The sequence below is a fragment of the Mustela erminea genome, chromosome 8, assembly GCF_009829155.1.
Source record: "Mustela erminea isolate mMusErm1 chromosome 8, mMusErm1.Pri, whole genome shotgun sequence".
Taxonomy (NCBI): Eukaryota; Metazoa; Chordata; class Mammalia; order Carnivora; family Mustelidae; genus Mustela; species Mustela erminea.
In genome coordinates, this window is record NC_045621.1 from 25,308,912 (window position 1) to 25,333,927 (window position 25,016).

Genomic DNA, 25,016 nt, shown 5'->3' on the forward strand with positions numbered 1-25,016 from the left:
GCAGATAATGACTCTGCTGGGTTGGGGCTGAGTCTGTCAAGCATGTTAAGCACACACCATTACTGCACCACTGACTCTTGTTAGTCTGTGTGGTGGTTTTAAAATGTGTCCATAGAATCTCTGATACTTTTTCCTTCCAAAGGTAGAACCTAATTCTCTTGTCCTTGAATAGGTGCACAGGCTTAGTGACTTGTTTCTAATGAAGAGAATGTGGTGGAGGTGATGCCTGGAGGCTTCTCAGGGTAAGTCATAAAAAGGCTAGCATCTGCCTGCCTGTCTCCTGGATTGCTTGTTCTGGGGACGCTTGCTGCCACGTCATGAAAACACTAAAACAGCTTGTGGAGAGAAGCCGCCAACTTGGTACCTACAATTGGTACCACCCTGCTAAGCATGTCAACAATCCACCTCTAAAACAGATCTCCCAGCCTTAGTCAAGCTATCGCAGGAAGCCAACTCCAGTAAAAATTCTGCTGCACTCTCATGAAAGACTGAAGGCGAAACTGCACAGTTACGCCACTCTTCAATTTTGGACCCATGGGAACTGGAGGACAATATATGTTCACTGTTGTTGCCACTGAGTTTGGGGAGGCAATTTCTTACAGACCAATAGACCAGTAGATAACTAATTGAGCCTATGATTAAAAAAAAAAAAAAAAAGCTGAATGAAGATAAACAATTAGGGTCGAAGACCTTTTCAAGTTTCCCTTAGTTTATCTCCCATGTCGGAAAAAGAAAAATCAAATAGTTCTTCTCAGATTTCTAGTGTTTCTTTTCCTACAGGAGAAAATTCAAACTCTTTGGTCTAATGTTGAAAGCTCACAGGATCAGAAGCAGTTTGGTCTCTCCTACTCTCCAGCACTGACACTCTCCATTGCCCAATCCAGTCTACCTATTCTCAGCTAATTTTTGATCACGAACTTCCTCAGTCTTGAAGGGCATAGCTCTTCTTTTTGCATATTCACTTGTTTTCCTTTCAAGCTTAATTTAAGTCCTGGGGTACTTCTTGATGACACTAATGCACAGCCATCTCTTCCTTTTTTAAAACTTCTAGTAGGTTTTATTGCCCGTATGACTTACTGATACTTTTCTCCGAAGTATTTGTACTGTTATTACATGTCACTATCAATTAATCACTAAATATTTGAGTTACCACTATGTGTAAAGCGCTATGCTCAGAGCTATGTTTAACACTTTTACTTAACTACATTTAACTTTTTTATTTTTTTTAAAAGCTATTATGGCATATAACTTGTGTGTGTGTTTGTGTCTCTGTGTGTGTGTGTGAGAGAGAGAGAGAGAGTGTTTCACTCCAGAATTAGATGATAAGCAACTTGAGGACAGAACACAGACCTATTCTTCACAGCCTAGGCACATCTTGTAGAGTATGAACCTCTACAAGCATCTTTGTACCATTTTAATACAAGGGAGTAATTTTCAAAATAATGAAACAACCTTTGACATTTTCTCATTCTCCTGATATTTATGAAGCTAGAAGCAAGTGATTCTACATGTTAGTGTGTGAAGTACTTGTTGAAGTGGAACTAGATTCCCCTGGCTATGCAACTACATTCATGAAATCATCTTTGATAAACGCATGGACATACAAGCTCAGGAAATTATGAACATTCTCTTCCTTAGTTACCAATCTGATGGAAGGAACTCTCAGAGCAGAGTCATTCTCCTCAACCATCCCAAATATGTGATCTCCAACGTAAGACATGAAAATGGTATGAGACTTCCAGCATACTGAGGATTACAGTGAGAGATCCAGTGCTAAAATGAAGCAGGGAATGCTGGCAAAGTTTTCCCTGAAACTATTCAAAGAATTAAATCCACTGCCTGGTTGACTTTTACAGTGGGGGGCGGGGGGAGGAACTGATTTATCAGATAACTGGAAAAAAAAGGAAAATGTAGCTCTCAAACTTGAAGTTGCATCAGGATCATCTGGGAGTTCTGTAGATTGGTCCTCACGGCCCCACGCACCTCAACCACTCACCATCCAGCTCATCGTCTCCGCCATCCCCTCCACCACCACGATGCCTGTTTAGAAAGCCCAGGGTAATTCACCTCCTTCAACATGTGTGTCTCTATGATTTGGATTAAGGTAGAGTGGTTGAGTGTATCTGTTTATAGATAGGAAACAGCCTGAGAAAAGGTACACTGAAATGTTCACAGTAGTTATTTTTAGAAGGCAAGATTATGCAGGACTTCTGTTTTTTACCATACGCATACTTATATTATTTAATTTTTAAATAATAACCATGTATATCTATGACCAGAAAAAATATAAATATCGTATATTTACATACTTACAGGTAATTTGCTAAAAAGTTCCAATGGCTTCTCATCCTCTCCAAAATAAAGTTCAATGTTTTTAGAATTGACCAAATAACCTCAGCTTCCCACTTGCAACAAAAATCCTCCTTTCCCAGACAAAACAAACTCCAAACTCCTGGCACATCTAACTCTGTCATGTCCTGCGTCCCCACTCATGTTGGTCGCTGTCTGTGAGGAATGCAAAGACACTAGCTGTCTAGCTGACAAACACCTCCTCATTCTTTAAAACTCACACTAAGGGGCGCCTTGGTGGCTCAGTGGGTTAAAGCCTCTGCCTTCAGCTCAGGCCATGATCTCAGGGTCCTGGGATTGAGCCCTGCATCGGGCTCTCTGCTCAGCAGGGAGCCTGCTTCTTCCTTCTCTCTCTGCCTGCCTCTCTGCCTACTTGTGATATCTCTCTCTATCAAATAAATAAATAAAATATTTTTAAAATAAATCAATCAATAAATAAATAAAACTCATGCTAAGATGTAGGACTCCCCCGTGAAGGAGGCTTTTCCTGGTATCACAGCCAGTGCTATGGAAGCCGCACGGGAGCCCAAGGCAAAAGAAAAGTCGGTAATACTGAGTCTCACTTTATCTAAAATTTTAATAACATTTTTTTCATCACTGAATTTTAAAATTAATTTTTATTATTTTAGAATACTGTACTGAAATATCATTGATCTTGATTACCAAGATTTTGCTAACCCCTCAAAGTCTGCCTTGAACAAGCATCCCCATAGGCCCAGCCCTGATGCCAGGTAAGGTTGTTGGACTCTATCTCCTCTGCTGATTTCCTTTTAAGACTACATCCACTGTGGAATTTATCACATTGCATATTTATTTATCACAGATTCTACCACACTTATTAACCTCCTATGGATCTGACTGTTCTGAGAGCTCATGGCTTTCTTGATCACTGCAGACATTACAGGTACCCTTTAAATATGTGATGGAGGCAAGAATAAATGTGAAACTATAATCAAGTCTTACTTTTTCTGAGCCTCAGTTTTCTTACCTGTCAAATAATATGATACTAGGTTAGCTCAACGATCTCAATGATTGATGTTATACCCTGTACTGATATATTATAAATAATATAAATCTAAAACATAATATCCAACACCAATACAGCTCTTACTATGTGTCAGACATTTATCTAAATATTTAACAAGTATTAACTCATTCGATTTTTACAGTAACTCTGTGAAGTGGGTGCTATTGATCAGCTTCGATATATAAATGTGGACACTGAAGCTCAGAGCATCCAAGACTTATTCAAGGCTTGTGTTTGAATTCAGGCAGTTTGAATCTGGAGTCTGTGCTCTAATCCCTTATACTGCCTCTCACAATAACAATTTTACATGTAAGTATAAATATATAAATATATGACCCAAACCAAAGATTTTGTTTTTAAATAACCACAGACTTTATTTTTTTTTAATGCGAAAGTATCATAAGTCATTCTAATTTGAATCCACCATGAAATTTTAAGCAAGTCAAGACTAGCGAATATTGTATGCTGTGGTGTTTCTTCCATGAGGGATGCTCTACTCTAAAAATACACACTGGTTCATTTACCAAAGCAAAAGACACAATGTGACTTACTCAAAGAGAATGAGAAAAGCTGAACAATGAGAGCAACATAAAATCACTAAGGTTTCCTAGGCTAGGTTTCCTGGGTGATACTCAGAAGAATATTTAACTGTCCCTCGGGAAAACATACAGTCAGCCAACCACCGAGCCAGACCCTCACCTGTGAGCCTGGGTCTGGGCTCTGGGCTCTCAGATAAGTGAAGGAGAATATGCTGAATTTTGTTAAATCTGGCTCTTGGCTTCAGGGGTATATTGGTATATTGGAAACAACCAATACTGGGGATATTGGGGACCTGAGCAAGTAAGAGAACCGTACTTGAGAAAATTGTATAAATAATCAATTATTTATCATATAGACCTGAGTATTAGAAGTCCCCACCTGAGAGTAACAGGAGCGCCTCCACACTTTATGAAGGGAAGAAGAGAGAGGGGTAGTGAAACAGAGAAGACATGTGACCTCCAGAGATGATGTCAGTGGAGTGGTCACCTCGAGAAGCTAGTAAATCATCAGAAGTAGGGATGACGCAGAAAGGACGGGGGGGAATAAAACCCAAAAGACAAGAAATTTTCCATTGTGCAATCAGTAGCTATTCTTTACTCTTTCTTTCTTTCTTTTTAATATTTTTTACTTCTTTGAGAGAGAAAGAATGCAGAGGGGAGTGGGTGGACAGAGGGAGATGGGGAGAGAATCTTAAGCAGATTCCTAGCTGACCAGGGAGCCCAGTGTGAGGCTTGATCCCACAATCCTGAGATCAGGACCAGAGCCAAAACGAAGAGCCCTATGTTTACCCAACTGAGCCACCCAGGTGCCCCTATTCTTCTACTTGTTAAATTAAGTTTTATTGTACTTCAAAGTATTTCCGGCTTTCTGTTGCAACTCTGTGTACTAAGCCTAACAAGGCATTAGTTGAGAAATCCTTTTGTTATGTTATCTGGCATCAGGGTGTGCCCACTGGCATTGCGTGAGAGCATGGCAGAATTTCAGATTAGGAGCAGAGAGAGATGGGCAGCTAGCAGCAAGAGCTGAGCTGCCCCTCTGTAGGAGTGTGCCCAGGCCATGTTCATGCTGCGTCCTTCCTGCTGGTTTCCTCCAGCGTGGTGCAGAATGCTAGGGGACACAGCCACAGTCTGCTCCATTTCTCTGAGTTCCACAGAGTTTACCCTCATGGTGCCATCCAAAAGATCAGTCATGTTTCCAAAAACAGTTGTTAACTACTGATTTGCTGATGAAAGATATAAATGAATAGGGCTTTGGCTAGGAAATTCAAAAGTTGCTCTAACATTTTCTGAAACTAAAGCCAAGAAGCAGACTATAAATCTCACCTACATGAAAATCTTCTGTATATATTCACATGAGCTCTTAGGTATTTGTGAGGGAAATTCCCAGGTGGATCTACCTACCTGGGGAGTAAAGGAGGAGCTTTATACCCTTTTTCTTGTCCCAATATTAACATTAGAGATATTGTTGATAGCACAGTCAGATTTACTTGGATGTGAGAAATAAAAACCAAACCAAAAGGAAGCTAACTCCTTGTCCTTCACCTGTCACAGATTCCCATTGAACTTTATTACAATGCATCTCTGGGTGAATCTGATAATCCAGTCACCCCAATCTTTCAAACTGCACTAAATTCTGAATGATATATTACATTCTTATTTTGTTCTCCCTGGTAGGAATCATGCTGTATCTGATATTAGTATGATGCTGTGACATGATTTCTGCTATTAATGTGCTATCTGTCTAATGAGTGAGTTAAGATGAAAGCATAAAGCATTCAGAAACCACCATTAGCCTGTCCATCCACAAGAGAGATATAAAGTAAAAATAATTGGAGTTTTGAGTGATCAGGAAAGGCAAAAGGGTAAGCCTCAGATGTGAGCTTGTCTTTTGATAGACAAGGAAGATGAGACAGGAGCATGTATATCCAAATGGGAACAAGCACAGGATGTGTGGAAGACATTGGGACACTGACTCTTTAGGCAAAAGCCTTATACTGCAGAGCACGTTGGGCAGAAAGTTGAAGGAATCCTGATTATGAAGGTCTTAAAAGCAAAATAAAGGGAAGTTGAAACTTTACAGACCCAAAGGATATTTTAAGGGATTATCTGATGTGACACTACGGGAAGAATTAGAGACTGGGCTTTCAGAGTGCCCGCCACCCCCAAAATAAAAAGCTGTTGAAGAAACACAGGTGTAATACAATGAGATCTTGAACCAAGGGACTATAGGAAGGACGGAAAGGAAGGGGTAACTCCAGGACACATTTCACAAGATAGATTCTGTCTTGAAGGCTCATGGTTATGGGAGGTGAAGAAGGAACAGGAGGAGTTCGGGATGATTCAGACATTTCTAACCTGAGACTGCCTGGTGTTGCTGGCACACGTGAGAATGGAGAAATTCGATGGAGCAACACCTGGCAGGAGATGAATGATGATGAGTTCGAGCCTCCCAGAACAAAACCTGCATTAATTTTGAGCCAATCAAAATAGAAAAGGAAATTACTTATTATGGTGCCTCAGCTATTACAGTTAAATCACGAGCATCCTGGGCAGCGCGGGGTACCCCACAGCGCAACGCTGTCCTCACGTATTTGCCGTCCCTTCCCTGAAAACATGCCATAGGGAAAGTCAGAAGCAAGAGCGGGACCCGAAAAAGCCTGGCTCCTCTGACTTTCACAACCCTCAAGTACGATGCCTCATCGGCTTTTTCAACATAAAACCACACAACAGCTTCCGCCTAACAATTCAGGGACCGCAGGTAGAGACCCACGCAGGAATCCCACGCGCCACCAATTAATCAGTAACTTCAATCTTCCTTCTCCCATTTTTTTTTTTCTAGAGCTGCCAAGAAGTAGAAAAGTAGAAAAGCGACTGCGTTCACTTGTACAGCCCTGCTCCGTCTATGGTACGTGGACAAGTGGTATGAGGGAGGAAAAGGAGGGGCTCTAAACTGAAATGAGCTGGACCTCGGGATCGCCACTGCTGGCCGTCACAACCTGAACACAACTACTGCATCTGCTGGTAAAACTGGGTTTAAAATTCAGGCTTAGGCACACAGTACCCATGTGAATATGGGTGAATTACTTAACACCTCTGTGCCTCTGTTTTGTCATCTCTAAAACTGGGACAATCATACTACATAGTTCATAGAGATGATGCATCCACTAAGGAAATATATGTGACGTCCTCAGCATAGAGTCTGACATGTACTAAGGTGTTCAAGAAATTGTCACCCCTATCATTACTTTTATTGCATCCCTGGAGACAAAAGACATGGAGGTCAGAAGACATGCTGGTCATGGCGATCGTGCATTTACCAAAGCTATGGAACCCCACCCAGATGGGTAGTGTTTGGGATAAGCCTGTGCTAGCACACGTTTGGATATAATTCAGTTGGCAGTTGGCTCCTGCCTTCCAACAGCTCATTTTCAGATGTGACATGGGCTGGCTTTCTTCTCTTTGGAGGAGGTGAGGTATTAGAAGTGATGGCCTTGAGATGATCAGAATGTAATCCACGCTATGGCCATATTTTCACAGTATCACTTCCATTGTGCTTTTAAGTATTTTCAACCACTTGAAAAATATTGTTTTTCATTAACTTCATAAAAAAATGTGACTCCTTATTTGGCAAGACAACAAGTTTTGGAGTCTACTTATCTCACGATGGCAGGGTTTTTCTGTTCTTGAAAAGTAGTGAGCTCCACAGTAATTAGGAACTGCTTGCCCACACTTGGTGGGTTTGCGCGTGTTGAAAGGAGACAAAGACAACACTACATTACGGCTGGCCTTAGTCTAAATGAGTTTTGGAGGGTTTGTTTTGTTTTGTTTTGTTTGTCTTTGCTCCTAAGCATGATGTTTCGGCTTTAAACTCTGCCTCCTGACAAGTTACTGCATGTACAGATTATAAGAGGTTGGAACTATTTCAAATGTGGAGGCTTAGCCCATTTCTTTTCTGTGTGAACAAGAAGCATCCTGGCCCGTCTGCCAGGCTTGGGAAGCTTTCCTTACCCGGGACTTACTGCTTTCAGAAGCTAGTTACCGAAGCTATCTGTGGCGACACAGAAGGGTGTGAGTGAAGGCAGACGATGCCGAAAGCCAGTCTTGTGCTCAGGACGGGGCTCACCATAGCCAAGACTGTAGCAGCTTCCATCCTCAACCAAAGACTTCTCCAGACACCCATCAGTCAAGAAAACTATGGAGGGAGCCCTTCGAGTCACTCATCATATCTGTTCCGTATAATATACCAGCCTACACACCTGCCCAGCTATTCTGGGAGCAGAATGTGCCCACGGGATGACAACTCCTTTCTCATCGTAGCTGAGTTTCAGCTGGGGTGTAGCCTGGAGTTTCTTCTTCATTTCTCTGTTGCCCAACCAGCAATGAAGCAGTCACTGTAGCCCAGAAAGGGCTGTAACTCTGTTAAACAGGACCTGATTTCCATGATACTACAACCACAGTGACTCCTGCAGAATTAGTCAGAGGGAGGCAGCATTCTCCACTGAATACTAATATTTAGGATAACTTTGATTCATACATCGGCCTGCACCTTTCCGCCCAGTATTTCCTCATTTCATGATAGAGACAGAGATGGGGTGTTCATATTCCTAATCTCTAACTTTTAGTCTGCTTTTGTGAAACGTGAATAATTCAACACAAGAAATAAGTACTGACTCCTAGATGTAAGAAATGTGACTCCATAAGCTTAAAACTAGAGGCTAGAATGACTGCCTAGGTTCAAATTCTGACATCACCACTTATTAACTGAAATCTTGGTCAAGTTACTTACTCTCTCTGTGCACTGGTTTTCTCCACGATAAACTGAGTAACACTGCCATCACCTCCCAAAGCATCTGGCACATATGAGATCAAGAAATACTTTTTCCATTTGTTATTATGAACTCACTTTAATCTTTCACTATAATAGATATGAGAAACAAAGAAAAACAACAATAATTTTTTTTAAAAATCCCTGAATCCAAACTTTCATTTTGGACTCACTCCCTCTCTACCACAAAACAGGGTGGAAAAAAGTAACCGCATCCATACTAGTTTTAGATTCTCTAATTTGCTGTACAGACAGCTCCTTTAATTATAAAATACTTTATACTAGACTGATTATACAATGAGTTGATATTCTGGACACAATTTATATTTTGGCTGTCTGGTAAAATATGAGACAAATCTCTTATTTTCCTCTCTTTTTTTCCTCCCAAATCTCTCTTTACCTCTTTCCAAAGGTAAAGGTAGTTTCCAAAACCCTTCTCTCCTATCCCACATGATCGAGTTTTGGCAAATTACATTCTCTGTGGGTCCCAATGTTCTCTTCTGTGAACTGTAAACAATAAACTATTTTTTTAACTGAGTCTTATAAGGTCTGAGAGACTAGCAAAAACACTTCCAATGTCTGACCTTCCCTATAATTCTGTTCTCTCTTACCCACAAACATAAAGACAATCACCCCATAACTATTATGAGCATATGATCATACATCCATCATAAAAGGTTGTTATTCATCTCCTTCTGGACATTGTGATTTTGCAGAACTTTTAAAGATAAAGTCTCTGAGGCAATCATCACATGGTTTTTCCAATTTTTTTCTTCATAATTTAGTGGGACTGTAAGAGTTCTCCATGATTTTCTCCCGAATCTCTAAATCCCATCAGGTAGCACCAGTTAATTCTATTCACCCACATACCTTATATCTCTGTCTTATAAGAGGAACTTACTGCATAACTGAAAAATCCTTACAAGTAAGAAATTGGTAGAAATAAGCTGTCGAAAGAAGCTAACAGACTCCTTTTGTCACTGTCGTTAGTGAATTGATAATTAGCATCTTAAACCAGAGTAGTTCAAAGTGTGTTTGTCTGTATGGGCTGAATGCATTATTTCTGAAGTCCATGCTACTTCAGATGGGCAAGAGCACATAATCTCAACAATACACAATGGACGTAATCTGTTAAATAACTAATATACACACAATATGAAGAGAACAACATTATGCTGCTTTTATAAACAACCTAATAAAATCTCATCAACAACAACTGCATAAGAACTTGAGCAAAAGTCCTTTAGAAATGGTTAGGTGTTTTTCAAACGTAAGGAATTATTTATTCTCGTACCAAGAGTTTAAATACTTTACACTAATTGAACTGATATTCTCTTCCAAATTATTCTATTGTGTGTGAATCAAGATTCCGCCACAGCTGTCATCTTACTTCTTAGGACTCATCGACTGAAAAACACTTATTTTTAAAAGTCACTAGAGCCTATTATTCTCTTTACAAATAATTCAGTATAGTCTTCTTTTATATGGCAAATTACCATAATTTATCTGAAATACAATCTGATTTGCAGAAATTTGGTCTACAAGAAGCTTTTCAGAAAATGACTGCTTTGTGAAACTCAAGCATCTCACCTAACCCTCACTTGTCTACCAAGACAACTGGCTCCAAGGTTTAGGAACAAAAGCAGAAACAACACCACTCAGATCATGGGGTTAAAAGGCTCACCCCTCTCAGTTCTGAGGACTTCTCTGAGTCTTTCCTGCATCTCCATTCTGAATCCAAAAGAAAACAATGGCCTGAATTGGCATTGTGCCTACTTTTCAACTGGGTGATGACAAAATAATGCAACTAAAATAGCACTGACTGGAAAACAATGTTCTTTCAAATGAAATGTGTTGATACATTTGCACTACTCATACCAGCCCTGAACAGAGATAAGAGATTTGTACAGTACTCTGCATTTCATGTGTTCAGGTGACCAAATACCAGCCTGTGGTTTCTGCCACAGTACAAAAGTAAAGGATGTTCTAGCTTGAGATTGCTGCTTGTTTGTGTTGTACATACCATAATGAGCTTTATGAGGTGAATAATAAATGAGTCAAAATTTTACAAAGATTAAAATATATTGTGGCTCCTACATGCTTCATAATTTTTTTAGATAAATATTACAGGCTCACCTTTCTAACTGATTCAAAAAGCTGGAGGAAAAAAAAGAGGCTAAGTATTTATACAAATACGTCCAAGTGGAAACACTACTAAAATTTTAGAAAAAAACATTAAGGAGGTATTGAAATAAATTTTAACTAGAATCCCAAAATTAGGGGTGCCTGGGTGACACAGTTAATTAAGTGTCCGACTCTTGATTTTGGCTCAGATCATGATCTCAGGGTCATGATATCGAGCACCGTGTCAGGTTCCACACCCAGTGAGGAATTTGCGTGGGATTCTCTCTCCTTCTCCCTCTGCCCCTCCCCACTGTGCACACACATGCTCTCTCCCTTTCTTACTCTCTCCCAGAAAACAAAACAAAACAAAACAATAATCCCAAAATTAGGGAAACAAATCTCATTTACTTACAAGTTGGTTTTGCTGTTGGAGGAAATTTGGTCCGGGTAATAGCCAAAATTATGAAAATAATGACTGGCCATAAAATCAAGACAAGGGTCCAAAGCTGCAAAATAATGACAGGAAAAAAAATTTTAATTATATTGCTGAACTAAATGGCAAGAAGTCAATGTATAAAAGTCCAACACAAACCAGATATTTGATTGTAAATACTATTAATTAGAAGAGAATGAGAGATTTTTAAGACTACAGGATAACCTGAAGTGAACACAAGAATGCTTTTTTCCTTAAAATGAGCTTCTGAAGTCACCTCTCATGACCATCCCAAGAATGATGATCTTAAAATTCAAATCTCATCAGTAACTTCCCTACTTCAAAATCTTTAGTTGCTTGTTGGATAAGGTTCAACATTATAAACAGAGCATAAAAAACCCCCAAATAATCCCAACCTAGACCTATCTTACCTACTGCTTCCAATGTCAGGATTCTAGAGTTAGCCATAGAGATTTGTGTATGATACACATGCGTAAAGAAATGAATGAATAAAGGGGTCAATAAGTAGATGAGTAAATGGGAACTTAATGGTCTATGTACTATAAATAGTGCCACTATAAATAATATCTCGTGTCTGCTTTTATCATAGAACTTATACTCTTATCATCTATATACCTACTTTTTTTTTTCTTGGCTTTAATAAGTTGGCAATTCTTTTACTGCAGGAAGTGTCTTCTTTATTTCTGAATTTCAACTGGTACAAAACAGATGCTCAACAAATGTACACTGCATCAAAATTTCTATTAGAGGATTTCACCATAAGACACTTCAGGAGTGGTTTCTCTCCCCACATAGACATGATTCAGTTCATAAGATGTATACTTAATATTTTACATATGTATTAAAACTGGCTCCAAAGCAGTGAAAAACACGTATTCTCAAGATCAACTGTGCTACACAAACAGTTACAGTGCTCAAACCAAACCCTACAGAACAAACACCGCCAATGAGTAAGGGACCAGTGGGGTTAGGAAGGGGGGATAGGTAGGGGACTACATGACTAAGCTCACAAAAGTCCCTGAAATCCTAAGACTTAAGGAAACCAGAGATAAGGGAATAAACCAGATCACCCTGCCCTAGATGTCAGAGGTGGGTTCTTGGTTCTTTTTATGGCAGTCACATCTTGACCACAAAGAATGACCAGACCCCAAAGGAGAAGCAAGCCATTAAAGATGTTATCACCAGTCATTACTCGAGTCAAGACCTCCCAAGAAGCTTGGTAAGACCATAAGCTCCCTGGTCAGTTCTGAATAAAAGACTGTCAGTGGAGGCCCATGTTGGAAACCTGGTCAGGATGCCTCTCACTCTTGAGATCTTTTTCTGTCTCCTTCATGAATCAAGTCCTATTGCTTTACTCATTCTCCTCTGTTGGCCAGGTTCATTCTCGGACTCCATGAGACAAGAACCTCCCTCTCCTGCTTCCCCTGTTTTTAATAAAGTTCAGCTTGGAACTATGTTTCTGCCTGGTTATGCAGACTTGTTACCACTTCTCCTCCACTCCCCACCACTTCAGAGACAATAGGCTTCTGACAAATCTCAATCTACTGCCTGAGGCTCCTTAAATCTCCAAAACAATCTAAATCTGTTCAATTATTGATCCTTAAGTTGACTATGAAAATCTCCATTGAGTGTCTATAGTACTGCTGTTCTTGCTGAAAGGCCTGTAACTAACTTCTTGGACTGCAGATTTAAGGGTATATTTTTAGCAAGTGGGAGAAACCCGAGGATACTTGGTCTGATCACAGCTGAAAAGGTCCCAGAGAGGCTGAACAGCTACATCTGTAGCAGTGCTTCTCAAGCATTAATGCGCATACCAGATCACCAAGGGATCTTGGAAACATGCAAATTCAGACTCAGAAGATCTGAGGTTGGGCAGAGAGATTCTGCATTTTTCACAAGCTGCAGGTGGGTGATGCTGCTGCTGCTGTCCGTGAACCACACTTGGGAGTACAGCAGTGCTAAATGTATGCCACCTTACCTAAGTAGCAGGACTGCAGATAAAGTCCTAGAATATTTCTGTTGGAAAGTTCCTTCAAATGAATGGATAGAATTCAGGGCATTTAAAAACTTGGACAGGAAAAAAATACATTTTTATTTTCTCCACTATTTGATTGAAATTTAGCGTTTCCATTAATGACGAATGTAGGCAACAACCCATAATGCGCTTGGAAGTGCCTGTGACTTTGTCACAAATATCAAATCCTATTAGTACTGTTGCAGATACCTCAAAGGTCTGCTTCTAGTCAGAGCGACAATTAAAAATTATAGTAGTTACAGGTTTACCATATTTACTTATTTATTTAGTGCTATAATAAACACGTGCTACCATATCATACATTTGTTTTTTAGTACCTTAATGACTGAATCGGTTTAATGACTTAATGACTAGAATCAGTTTTATTTGCAATTCTATTTATTTTATTGATTTCAAAGCACTATTCTTAGAAGGACCATAGGCTTTTTTACCAGGCTGCCAAAGACATCCATGGCACAAAGAGGCTAAGAAGACTTGACCTGATCCAACTTTTTTTAAAAAGAATTATTTATTTATTTATTTGACAGAGACAATGATAGAGCCCAAGCAGGGGGAGCAGCAGAGGGAGAGGGAAAGACATGCTCTCTGCTGAGCGGAGAACTTAATGCAGAACTCGATTCCAGGACCTGGGATCATGACTGGAGGCAAAGGCAGACACTGAACCATCTGAGCCATGCAGGTGCCCTCCAACTTTCTTTCTTATTCTCTGTGGTGCAGAAGATTAGCACAGCCTTATCCATTAACTTACCCACAGTCACATACCCAGTTGGGAAGCAGAGCAGGGAACAAGGATCTGAATATCAAGACATTTAGGCTCGATTTTTTTGTTTTAATTGTCATCCTACTCTGAGGAAAAAATAATGCCTTACAGAAAGTATATCAGAAAAAATATGGAGGGGTGCCTAGGTGGCTCAGTTGTTAAGCGTCTGCCTTTGGCTCAGGTCATGATCCTAGAGTCCTGGGATCGACTCCCACATCTGGCTCTCTGCTCAGCGAGAAGCCTGCCTCTCCCTCTCTCACTCTCCCTGCTTGTGTTCCCTCTATTGCTGTGTCTCTCTGTGTCAAATAAGTAAAAATCTTAAAAAAATAAAAAAAGGAAAGGAAAAAAAGAAAGAAAAATATGAGTGTTGTAGAGATAAAAGATGTGTTGTTCTAGCCTAGTCTCTGATACATTCAAAAATTAGAGTCTGCTCTTCAAAGACCTAGACGCAGGTACCATTTTTATTCTGTATGATTCATTTGAAATGTAGACTATGAAGAACTGGGGTTTAAAAATTTAATGTTTGTGGATTTCTTGGCTTTATATTTGAAGTCATAGTTATTCTTAAAAAACATATATATATTCTGAATAAGTTTAGTGCCCCATAGTTACTTTCAGGAGCACCTATTCATTTTCTAGAGCAACCTCATGAGAATTCAGTGAGCAATTGGGACCAACTGGACCAACACAAATGTACATTCACATTCAAATAAAGGGCATATGTCATGGGATATCTTTGAACTGTCTCTCAATTGATCTAATTTGATGGTTCCATGAGGATGTTTTGATAATGAAATAAATTTTAGACATGGGTTAAATCCGAATAAAAATGCAAACTGTATCAGAATAGTTTAAGAAATTTGGACTCTATTATAGGTAAAAATCTACAGCAAGCCTATAAGCACTCTATTATTGAAATATTTCCCCTGGGATTTTTAGGTCAGAGGTTTGGAGAACATTTCTGCATACTGCATTTTAGAAGGATAATAAACATGAAGCCCTCCACACTGTGATCTTGGGAATGTTAAGGTTGACAAGTTAATCACAAAAGCAAGAAATAAACAAAATTTAAATTTTCATAGCAGCAGGATTGCTCCCAACACCATTCTAAATATTATCATAAACCACCTAGAAGCAACTGCAGTGTCAAGTATCCAAATACTAAATCAATGAGCCATGACTCCTTTTTGTTTGTTCAGAAAAGGGCTGATTATTGATTTTACACATATAGATATTGGGGCTACTTGAAAACTAAGGGAAAAGCAGTTTTCAAAAGTTTCATATTTTTGCTAATATTTTACTTATCTCACATTTGTCTCTATACCTCATTTTTGTGTTCCACCTCCTACCCCGCATTCTTGACATCTAAAGGCATATGCACACTAAGTAGTTTGTCTCTTATTTCTCCAGGGAATGTTTCCATTGAGATGTCCCATTCTGTTCTTTTTCTCCTCCCTTTCCCTTCCAGAAAAATTGGGTGCCTGAAAATCCTTTTCTGAGGCCCAGAGAAAGGCTAGTCCACACTAAGACTGAAGGCACCACAGTAACTCAGGGAAGAAGGTGGGTCCCTAACAAGGTAAAGAGAAAACACTCAGTTCAGAAGTCAGACATGGGAGGTCAAAACCCAGGTAGGGTAAGGAGGGTATCTATTCAGGGTGAAAAACAGGTAATTGTTTCAACACAGGGAGGTAGACCAAAAAAGTAAGTACATTATCCATTAGAGGAGCCAGGTTTCTCACTATCCATCAAGGGAATTATTAACAAGAAAAACAGGAAAACAAGAGTTTTATAGTGTTGGATTAGAATTAAAGATATGGGTAGGAATGCCTGGTTTCCAAGATGCATTAAGAGACATAAAACATAGCAATAATAAATGGGTGGGTAAAATTTGTTTATTTGTTTTTTTTCCTGGTTTCAGAAAAGTTGTTTCTGCCTCATCATGTATTTTCTCTGTCCCAACCTGGAAATACCTACGTTTCTAAGAAACCTTAGCTTCTTTTAGTGAAAGCTAGGTGTTCTCGTTGCTATTGGAGTGTCAACTGTTTTCAAGCCCAGTCAGAGCTATAGAATAGATACAGACACAGAGATTACACAGATGGATAGACAGATGAAAGAAAGAAAGAAGAAAGGTGATAGATACACTGCTTAGAGAATGTCAGGAAATGATGGGGAATGGTGCCTAGGTGGCTCAGCTGGTTAAGCATCTGCCTTTGGCTCAGGTCATAATATTGGGATCCTGTCCTGAGGACTGAGGACATCGGGCTCCCTGCTCATCAGGGAGTCTATTTCTCCCTCTCCCTCGCCCCTCACTATTGCTCATGTTCTCTGTCTCAAATAAAAAAATATCATCTTAAAAAAAAAAAAGAAAATGAAAATGAGGGGGATGTCAATAGGACACAGATATTAGCCTCTCACAAACTTGAGCATCAAATCTGACCCACTGGACAAATTTAAACAGTAAGAAAATATAATACTATGAAAATAAAAAATTACATCTAACTGAATAAACTAAGAATCCAGGAATCTATGTAGGTATAAGTACATAAACAAACAGAAAAACTGGAAATTTAATGATGAATGGGATATGCACAGAGTCTCAAAATGGGACAGACGGACATTATGTACTTCCTGATGTGAGGCAAAGGTGCAAGAACACGGCATCATTTTTGAAGTATTCCTGCCAAAGATAAATAGCCAGAGTCTAAAAATAAGGAAACAACAGTCTTAAATGTTCAAAATGTGTGAGGGTCATGAAAGTCAAGAAAAGACTAACCAACTGTTATAGACTGAAGGAGACCAGAGACATGAAAACTGGATGCAGAACGTGATTTTGAACTGGAATCTTTTGTTATAAAAGATATGGTTGAGACAACTGATGATCCTGAATTGTGTCTAAAGATCTGATGGTGATATTGACAGGAGGTGAATGTCCTTGTTTGTAAAGTAGGGACACTAAAGTATCCAAAGTAATGGGGCATCAATCTCAACTGGCTCTAGAAAGAAAGCTATTTGTACAGTTCTTGCAACTTTTAAAATTTGAAATTGTTTCACAATTTAAAATTTAGAAATTATCTTTAAAATAATTCTTTTTAAAAATGCAGAGCCAATTTTTAAAAAGCAGCAAAAGAGAAAAGATGAAGAGCCAAGGAAAAAGATAAAAAACAGACTTGTTTCCTATTTAGGAACCCTATCCCATTGCACACATGGGACAAGATTTGGGAAATTAATGATGACGGCAGGACACATTTCAATGACCCTGAAGTCAGCAAAGCCATCCACTCAAAAAATCTCAAGTTTAAATCTTAAGAAATTCCTTGAATGAACCAAATATAAATTCACTCCAAAATTCTCATTGAGAGCTAATCTGTAGTACCTATTAACTAATCTTAATTACCTAGTAACATTTGCCTCTCCATTTGCTAAGAACTATTCTCTTAAATTTTTGAAAACCTCTCAAATCTGATTTTCTGAAAAATCTGAGCAAAGCACATAATTTTGGCTTTTAGAGAATTCATACACCATTACTTTTTCAGCATCTTTTATTCTAATTATTGTTGGCCCATCTGATTCTATTTGTGTCCACCATTTTTATTACTCTTAAAAATCATTTTCACTGAAAGTAAAATACAGGTGAAAGAAAATAAAATACAGGTGAACTTTAAATTAGTAAGTGTTACCATATATTTAAAACTTTGATGAAACTACTGCTATTTGAATTCTTTTAAATGGGGGATCCACAATCTAGTCTTCCTTATAAATGTCACCATTCCTTACTGTCTTATGCTTGGCCCACCTCACACAGTCGTATTATTCCTTTTTCCTGTACAGACATTTGAGTTTGTGTCCCTTGCACTAGGGTAGTCTGAAGTTGCTTGTGTCTGAAGTGAATGATACTGAATATCAGTACAATTTTCAAGATGCAATGGGGATTCTTCTGCCTAATTCTGAAAATCAATAAAAATAAAATGTTTCAGATGAAGATGTTCCATTCTCTTTCATGGAATCATGGTCTTAGAGAGACTTACATTCATAATACAATAAAAAATTATCAAGCATCTACTGTGTACCAGGTACTGAGGATAGAGTAATTAAAAAATTCAGCCGTTTAGGGAAGGAAAACGTTAAAAAAATTATAACCAAATGTAACAGATGATACTAAGTCACAGGACATTGAGTGCAAAAGGAAGATAAAGGAAGGGGACTGAGTCTGAAACCTAGAAGATGAGAAAGGGTCAGGCAGAAGAAAGGATGTGTTGGATGGGATGTGAGCAAGTGGGAGTCTTTCAAGCAGAGGAACCATATGTGTGAAGACCCGCAGATGGGAAAGAGGGTGGAATATTTCAGGAAAAGAAGTCAGTCCAGAATGACTGGTATATCAAAAATTAGGGAAAACATCTTTTCCATATGGCTTATTCAGCTTCTACTTGAATGGTTCTAGTAACTAGAAGGTTCATTATTTCAAAAGACTTCATTATTGGACAACTCACATTGTCTGATTTTTCCCCCTCATATCAAAGTGATATATTCCTTCCTGAAACTAACACTCATTCACTGTAGTTTGGCCCCTTTTTTCACATGAGAATTCTGCAAGTATTTGAATAGAGACCCCTCTCCTCTGGTGTAGTTCCTTCAACAATTCTCTGATAATATGATTTCAAAATATCTTTCCCAGGATGAATTCTTGTCAAGTGGTCTTATAATTAGTATCAATTCAATATCATCATCCAAATGATAAATGCTCTTATTTACTGACTGCTTAGATTTTGTAAGATGCTATGTTAAATACTTAACATGCATTATCTCATTTAATATAATCACCTCATTTCTTCCTGCAGATGGGAAATCAGAATCTTAAAGAGATTAATTAAGTCTTCATTCCATAAACCATTAAATGGCAGAGCTGGTATTTGAACCCAGGGAGCCTGGCTTCAGCACCTGCACAGTTAATCATTCAGCTGTGTAGTCAAATCACTGCAGGATATAGTACTAACTCGCTTTGATCAAGATCACTATACTTTCATTAGTTCAGTGTAAATGATTTTCACTGAAAATCATTTAAAGATTGTCCTGTAACCTAGAATCATAACTTTAAAAAAAAAATTATTTATTTATTAGAAAGAGAGAGCATGAGTGGGAGGGGCAGAGAGAGAGAGAGAAGCCCAAGCAGACTCCAAGCTCAGCATGGAGCCCAAGGTGGGGCTTTTCCCAAGACACTGATTCTGTCACGACCTGAGATAAAATTAAGAGCTGGACACTCAAATGACTACGCCACCAAGGCAACCCTAGAATCGTAACTGTTTATTACAAGCTTCAAAGTAAAAATTGCCCAGCTTTCCACATATAAAGCACATTGTTTCTTCTTTCCGCTGCCTGTTCCTTTCCTTTTGCATTGTCTCATAAATCAAGAATGACTGTTACTTGGTGGTAACAGGAATATTCCAAGGTTCACATTGTGAAGTAAGAGGCTGGTATTTTAGTCTGGAATAAACCTTACTTCCACCCCCAAAACAAGCAAACAGAAGTGGCAGAGCTCTCAGTTAATTGGGCTTTCTGCTACTGAACACTGCCATCCATAGAAATGACTCTTCTAAAAACTGGGATAGGGGACACTTTCTGAAATCTATACTTACAGATTATAATACATTTTGGGAAATTGGTAAGTTTTCTTTCTTTCTTTCTTTCTTTTTTTTAAAGATTTATTTATCTATTTGTGAGAGAGAGAGAGGTAGGAACAGAGATAGTGACAAAGACAGTGAGACAGAGCAAGAGCAGGTCGGAGAGAGAGAAGATCCCAGGATCCTGGGATCATGACGTAAGCAGAAGGCAGACACTTATCTGAGCCACCAAGCACCCCTTGAGATTGGTAAATTTTCTATGATGCATAGTAAAACAACACCTTTTATAGGACTTTAAGCTAATTTATTTTTCTATCGCTCTCACGTCTAAAACATCTTCATCTCATTTGCTTTTTCTTTTTTTGAGAGAGAGAGTGTGCCAGTGGGAGGTGGGGGTAGAGGGATAGAGAATCTTAAGCGGACTCCAGGCTCAGTGCAGAGCCCAGCACAGGGCTTGATGTCACAACTGTAAGATCATGACCTGAGCTAGAATCAAGAGTTGGATGCTTAAGTGACTGAGCCACCTAGGTGTCCCTTATTTGCTTTTTATTGTTTGACTAAACTAAATGTGCATGTCTGCCATGTGGCCAGCACCAAAATCAACAGGTAGATCCAAATTTTTTTGGACAATTAAAAGGGATTAGGGGGATAAGTGGTAATAGATCTGGAAGAGGTGAATGGGCCTGGAATATTTGATAGGGTAATTGCTCAGGACCTAGTTTATTTTAATCCAATTTAGAAATTTGAGATTACAGTTTAATCCTAAATTGCTTCAATCAAAACTTTTCTTTTCATGCATAGACAAACTTCTCCAAAATTTTGAAGCTAGCACTTCCTCTTTCTCTAGACACTGTGAGGGGATGTTATATGAGAAAGGTGGGGACTGGGGATAAAGTATCTAACTTTAGCCAAAGGGTTAGAAATCAGGGGCATGTGGGTAGCTCAGCTGGTTAAATGCAGACTTTTGATTTCAGCTCAGGTTATGATCTTAGGGTCATGAGCTTGATTCCTGAATAGGGCTCTGCACTCAGTGTCAAGTCTGCTTCTGTGTCTCTCTCCCTCTGCCCCTCTCCCCACTCATGTGCGTGCTTGCTCTCTCGCTCTTTCAAATACATAAATAAATAAAATCTTTAAAAAAAAAAAAAACAAAGTATTAGAAATCAGTCAAGTTGTGGGAATGTCTGTGATAGAAAACCTGGTTCTACTGCCAACTGAACTAAAATGTGACCCCCTAGCCAAATAGTTAGATTAAAATAAACAGCTCAAGGTAATTTTCCTTCTTCTGTCGGTAAGTCTGGAATTAGATTCCACTTCTATAGAGATCTGAAGTCAATCCTTGATACGCTGATTTAGAATTCATCATCTTTCAATGAACGATAAACTCCGATCCTGCACTATCTACTCTTCCATCCTGCAGTCTCTGCTGCGCCAGGACTCAGTTTCCTATCATTAACTAGCATCTCATTAGGTAAGCCTCCCTGTCGCTCACCATCTCCAGTGGAATATATCTTCATTTTTTTATTATTTCTAGAATTAAATTACAAGCCCAGCAGGAGAACAACTGCATCTAATTGATTTTTTGTATTACCTAACATTTCTGTTGGTGCTTAATGTATTTTTTTCACACTCCTTTAGCAGCTTTTTTTTTTTTTTTGCCATCTAATTGAGAGTTGATGTAACCATTAATACTAAAAAACAGCAATATCTAAGGCCTCTTTAGCAAATATGATCTTCACTGGCAAGCTGAACTCTGAGTTGGGATCCAAGAATGTTGGAAAAGGAATTTCAACTCAGTGGCAGGAGGGAGGCAGCAGGAGGTAGTGAAAAGAATAAATCTCTTTTGGGGGAAATCTGACTTTGAGTCTTTAAAATCACTGTGTCACCTTGGACAAGTTCCTTAAAATCACTTAGGCCCTGTAAAATTAAGGCCGTTAGATAATCCCAAATAGTTCAGAATTCTGATGTTTGATTTTATTAAAAAATTAAAGAGAAACATTTACCCTCAGAACAATTTTGAGGGAAGTCACCTCCAAAACCAAGGATCCTGCCTTTTTTTTTTTTTTTGTAGCCAAACTCAACATTTTGCTTATCCCGATATCTTTCTATTTCTTAAACTACATAGGTGTTTGAAATTCTTTTTCTCACTTTCTATCCTAGTATATGTTTTTATAATGTATTTCCTCAGTAATCCCCACTCTATTATTTTGACTATATATTTGTTTTTCTTGGGTGTTTTTTTTTTCCTTGTATGTCATTTGTTTCCCCATTAGTAGATTCCTAACTTCTTCCTATACAGACTATCCTTCCCACCATCTTGCTCTGTGATAGAATCTCTTAAATATACAATGGAGGAGGATGCTTGGTGGTGATTATTCTTTAACATTCATTAAAGACTATAAATTTCCAGTATCACAAACTTCATTTCTATTTTCTTAGGTATAAAAGTACACTTTTTAAAGTATCATTCAGAAAGATTATGAGAGAAATAAGAACACTTGCATTTTAAATAATTGCTTGGTGATGACAAAGTCCAGTTGCTTCACACAGACTATGTCCCCTCCTCAAATTTATATACCTCTTCTTTTCACATTCTCTTTTAAATTGTTTATATTTTCTCTTTTCACAATTTTTTTCATTTCACATCTTTTATGTCTTTAATCCTAACTTTCCAACCTCTTCATTGTCTCATCCTTCCCTGTTAACCCTACCACATGTATATCCTTTCCACCTGTGTCCCCAAGTCTTCTTTCTAAGGGCAGAAAATAGGGCTGGCCCGAGCTAAGCTATGAAGAATGGATGTACCTTTTTTTTGCCCTCTTGCCCTCCACCTAGGATTGTTTTTCCTTCTCCTTTGGGCACCACCATGTTCTAAAATGGGCACCACCATTTTCTAAAGTTCTCTTGTGTCTCTCTAGTTGGTCATAATGGATTCAAGTAGGTCCTCTGTATTTCCACAAATTCAGAACTATTTCTGATTTCATTTCCTGCAACCAACACTTAACCTGTCCTGGGTCTCAAGGTAGTCTTATGATCTGAATCCTCTGATGTCCCCAAATGAGCTAAAAGATGATGTATTTTCTTTCCTTAGGCAAAAGTATAATTACCACAGACTTTTTAGGTATTTTGACTACATAAGAATAATACAAGGTATCGTGGTGAAAATGCATTAGCATGCCTGAATTCCATCTCCTTTAAATATGCCATATCCAGCAGAAATTGACTAAAATGGAGACAAACTCTAAAGTAGAAAATTGATATCCCAGCTACTTTACAGATAAGGCAAGAACTTATTAAAGTTTCTAAAGATAAAATTTCTCAATAAAAAAAAAAACTGTATTCACCTGAAGGGTTTTTTTTTAATTTTTAGGTAAAATGGAGTTGTAAGGAAAATATATAACCTCATCATCCAGTTTATCAGTAACAACAGACATGTTTTCAGTTCCTCTCTGCTTTTATTTTTAACTAGTGAGTTTTCATCACTTAAGAACTGTACTGTATATTTCTTCTTCTCTCCCACAACCCCTTCTCCTGGATTTCCTTTTACCCTTACTTTGAATAAATATGACAAACACATCACTCAAAATCTCTCCATAATCTACATGCCAAGTGTCCACCATTTGCAAAACACTTTGAAATACACTGGCACATTTGGTTCTTACCACTCTATGAGACAAATATGGTAGACCCTGGGCCCATTTTGCAAAGAGAAAAACCAGTGCTCAGAGAAACAGATATGCTACTCAGGTCATGCAGTTCTGAGAGGCAGAACCAAGAATCAAACTCTCATCTTTTGACCACATCCACCTATCCAGATTCTTTTCCTTCTGAATTTCACATAGAACCTACCATGGAATAATTATGACAGGTTTTATTTTGTGTTGTTTCTAACTGAAAAGGAACGCTCATGATTTAACTAAAAAATTAATGATTTAAAATTTTATGTTCAAACCCTACACCTATGAAATCACATATAGGCTTATGATTTTTAAATCCTACCCACCACATTCACAAAGGTGGGTGAACATTCCTTCTCTTTTTCAATATATACATCAGAACATTCAAGTAAGACGTCAGACACCGCCATCAAACTCAGAGTGAGATAAGGTACACAGATGAAAGGTTGGTTTCTAGGACACCCATTATCTGCATGGTATTTATATTATTCGAATATTTGAGGCTAGGAATTACCACTCTAAAATTAAGTATCTGGAGTGACTTCTTGAATTTCTCTGGTTTTCAAACGTTCTTCTGAGCATGTGACAACCCAAAGAAGCCAATTCCTTTCTCAATCTCCCTACACCCTATCTGATGAGGATTTAATAGCTGGCTTTGTAATTTCAAAAGCAAACATGAATATAAGAGCACAAAAAAAATGTTCCAATAAATGGAGTAGACAGACTGTAGCTGCAAAGTTAAGTGATTCAATAACACTCCTGAAGCATGGCACATATATTGACTCTTGTTTGTCATTTCTAATAAATAATTTTTAGGTACTGAAATTTTGTAGAAGCTTTTCTATGCCAACAGCCTTCAAACTATTTCCTTTCTGTATCTTTTCAAACAAGCTTTCCATCACTTTCAGTTTCAAATGCATTTCTGTCCATTTATTATTCCTTTCATCTGATATTTTCCTTCATCTCATTTTTAACTAAATTTATTAAGAAAAGTTCTGAAAGTATTTTGGCCTAAAACCTAGAATTCGACACTAGTTCCAACGGAGCCAGCAACGAAGTATATCCCTTTCTTTGCTCAGGGCATGTCCCGGTTTACCCTTTTAATTTACTGAAACCAAAAAGCAGTTTTGAGGGTATGTTTAGACTTGCCCCATTAGCTGTAAGACAGATATAGGGATGTTTTCTAAATATCTCATTCCTGCTTTAGAAAATGGCCTGAAACTCTTCTCTTTTTACCTCTACTAACATCACACTTTAGGACTGCCTGCAGTTTTGCCCCTGGGGACCCCCCTTCCCTTTTTCTACTCACCGGCTGCCTTTTGACACCTAGCCAATTTTTCCAGACCAGGACCCGAAGCTGATGAAACTGGGAAGCCATCCTTCAAACACCACAAGCAAGAGAATTCCTTTCTTTTCTTCCACTCCACAGAAGAACTGGTACCTTGTCCAACTTGCAATGTCAGTGGGTCAAAGCCTTTTCACGGCATAGCTTTCCTGAGGGCTGGGGTAAGAAACCCACAGTTCTTCTGCTGCTCAGTTATTCCTTTGGCTTAATCCTTGACCAAGGAGCACTTCTCAACCAACTCTTCCTCTGAAACAAGAACACAGACCAGA

The 25,016-nt window shown here is 38.5% G+C and overlaps 1 protein-coding gene across 1 annotated transcript in view; it reads right to left on the bottom strand.

Annotated features, from left to right (window-relative positions):
- The window catches only part of ABCA12 (ATP binding cassette subfamily A member 12), a 283,550-nt gene that overhangs the window by 142,095 nt on the left and 116,439 nt on the right, over positions 1–25,016 (bottom strand). Inside the window, exons 3-4 of the mRNA XM_032354711.1 lie at positions 24,712–24,993; positions 11,277–11,370 (exon numbers count right to left, since the gene is read on the bottom strand). Coding sequence (XP_032210602.1) covers positions 11,277–11,370; positions 24,712–24,780 — 163 coding nt within the window. The 5' untranslated portion in view covers positions 24,781–24,993. The remainder of the gene's footprint in view (positions 1–11,276; positions 11,371–24,711; positions 24,994–25,016) is intronic.